We start from the raw sequence: 2,500 nt of genomic DNA, 5'->3' as shown, positions 1-2,500 counted from the left end.
TCAAGCTGCTTAAAATTGAAATGCAAACTGAAAACATGTCACCGAGTGTAAAAACACTGCTGCTGAAAATAAAACCTGTTGAGATTTAAAGGAATAAAAACACAATAAATGTGCGTTGAAGTCTGAACGATATGGAGATTTATTCCGAAATCCTTCAGATATCCTGCTCACTTGCTCGCTCTCCGTCTTTTCACCTCATAAAAGCTCCATTAATGGTCTCCTCATTTGGTTAACAAAGAGTTAATGGCTGCAGGAGGAGGAGGAGGTGCAGGAGGAGGAGGAGGTGCAGGAGGAGGTGATGGTTGTTTTTTAGGTCTAAAGGTTTAAGCTTATGGTTTTTGTCAGGCTGCAGGTGAAATAATTGCTCCCTTAAATCTGTATTTTATTGTGTCTTTTATTTTTATTCATTTATCTAATAAAGGTATTTATTTATTAAGTTATTTATTTATATGTTTGTTTAAAAGGGGCCATGTTCACTTTAAATCATGAATATTCAGACTGATGTTCGTTTGTGTGCATTTATATATAATCTGAAAAAAAAAACAGCAGGTCAGATTTTACTCTGATAAACTGCAGTTTTGTCTTCGTTACTCCGTCTGTCCTCAAACTGTCTGTCCTCTGATTCAGCCGTTTTAAAGTCTGACGTGAGACACTCAGGTGTTTGTTGGGAGAGACGTCGGTTCTTGTAGGTGTGTGAATGTGAAAAATAAAAACCTCAGATTTTGTGTCCGTGCTTCAAAGAGAATTCTGGAATCTAAAACCTAAAACAAATAAAGGACTGCAGGGGTGGTAATGTCAAAAATAATGTGTTTGCAGATTTATGGATAACACAGAAATCTGTGGAGGAATATGAAATTGTGTTGTGCAGATTTTCTCCATGTTGAACAGATTTTTTTGGTTTGGTGCAGATTTTCTCAGAGTCGTGCAGTTTTCTTGTGTTTTGCCGAATTTCTTGTGGAGCTCATTTTTTCCATATTGCACAGATTTTCTCTTTGCTCTGCAGATTTTCTCCACATTGTGCTGATTTTCTGTGTTCTGCAGATTTTTTTCTGTTAAAATTTTCTTGTGCAGATTTTTTTCTGTTTTGGGCAGATTTATTTTTCCGTGGTTCGCTCAAACATTCAGCTGGACTCAGCGATGAGCTGACATAAATTTAGCGTTAAAAGGTCGCTGTGTCCTCGCATCCGTCTCATTTTTGTGAACACAATATCTAAACATGACCTTGAGGGAGTTTTCTAAAATTTGCACAAACATCCACTTGGACTCAAAAATAAACTGATTAGGATCTGGTCGTCTAAAGGTCAAGGTCACAGTGGCTTCTAAAGTCATGTTTTTGGCCGTAACTTAAGCACCTTGTGTGTCCACGTTAACCCTCTGCTGACTGCAGAGATCTTCTGTGTGTGCGGCGTTCGTGTTTCCACAGACGTGGATGGAAACTGTCGAAACTTGACAAATGTGCAGAGGTAAAGAGCCGCGAGGTGGTAATTCAAGATTTAACACGTTAACTGAAAGGGTTAACAGAACTGTGCTGTCACTCACCGTATGTGGGAGCTGGATTATAATCTGCTCAGCAGCTGTTTAAATTGTGATTAATGCTCTCTGGAAAAGTTTGTTGGTGACTGAATCCTTCATCGTGTTCGCAGCGCGAGCATTTGTCTGTTTGATAGTTATGAGATGAGCGAGCGTGCAGCTGTACCCCTGTCTGTGTGCGTGCGTGCAGGTGGAGAAACCATAAAGAGTATTAACCAGCAGTCCGGAGCTCACGTGGAGCTGCAGAGGAACCCGCCGCCCTCCACTGACCCCAACACCCGGGTCTTCACCATCAGAGGCACCGCCCAGCAGATGGACCTCGCCCGCCAGCTCATAGACGACAAGATCGGGGTACAAACACACCCCCACGCACACTGACACTTACTTCCATCTTTCCTAAAACAAACACACGACACCTTTGAATCGTGCATATTTAAACTTGAAACGGTTAGTGTTAGCACAGCAGGAAGTTTGTTGAGAGCAAATGAGAAAAAAGCCTTCAGGTGTTGATAACCTTCATATGAAACTACTGAAATCGGTGGCTGACTTGACTGCTCCGCCTGTTTCTCATATAATCAATTTTAAATTTGGAAAAATGAATTTTCCTTCAAAATGGAAAATAGCTAAAATTGTACCACTCGAAAAAAATAGTGAAGAATCATTCTCAGGTAAAAATTAGTCGACCGATAAGTTTGCTGCCGACCGTGAGTAAAATTATGGAGAGAATAGTTTATGTGCGAACTCAGACGTATTTCTCCAAAAATGATTTCTCTGAGCACGAATATAAAAAGGGCACTCTACAACGACTGCTGTGAGTCACATAACTGATGAAAGAAATTGATACCAAAAAGTAATCGGTACTGTATTGTTGGACTTGAGTGCAGCATTCGACATCCCTGATCATAAGTTCATATTGAATAAGTAAGTAAATAATAAATAATGGATTAAAATGATCTCACCAACAGAGAAA

At 40.0% G+C, this 2,500-nt stretch overlaps 1 protein-coding gene across 4 annotated transcripts in view; it reads left to right on the top strand.

Annotated features, from left to right (window-relative positions):
- LOC121944739 (far upstream element-binding protein 3-like) overlaps positions 1–2,500 on the top strand; it is a 32,520-nt gene that overhangs the window by 19,483 nt on the left and 10,537 nt on the right. For all 4 annotated transcript variants that reach the window (XM_088076105.1, XM_088076104.1, XM_088076103.1 and 1 more), the window contains one exon: positions 1,721–1,881. In XM_088076105.1, coding sequence (XP_087932231.1) covers positions 1,721–1,881 — 161 coding nt within the window. The remainder of the gene's footprint in view (positions 1–1,720; positions 1,882–2,500) is intronic.

This window comes from Plectropomus leopardus, chromosome 4 (assembly GCF_026936395.1).
Source record: "Plectropomus leopardus strain MGB_pleo_1.0 chromosome 4, ASM2693639v1, whole genome shotgun sequence".
Lineage (NCBI taxonomy): Eukaryota > Metazoa > Chordata > Actinopteri > Perciformes > Serranidae > Plectropomus > Plectropomus leopardus.
This window is presented reverse-complemented; position numbering and strand designations above follow the sequence as displayed.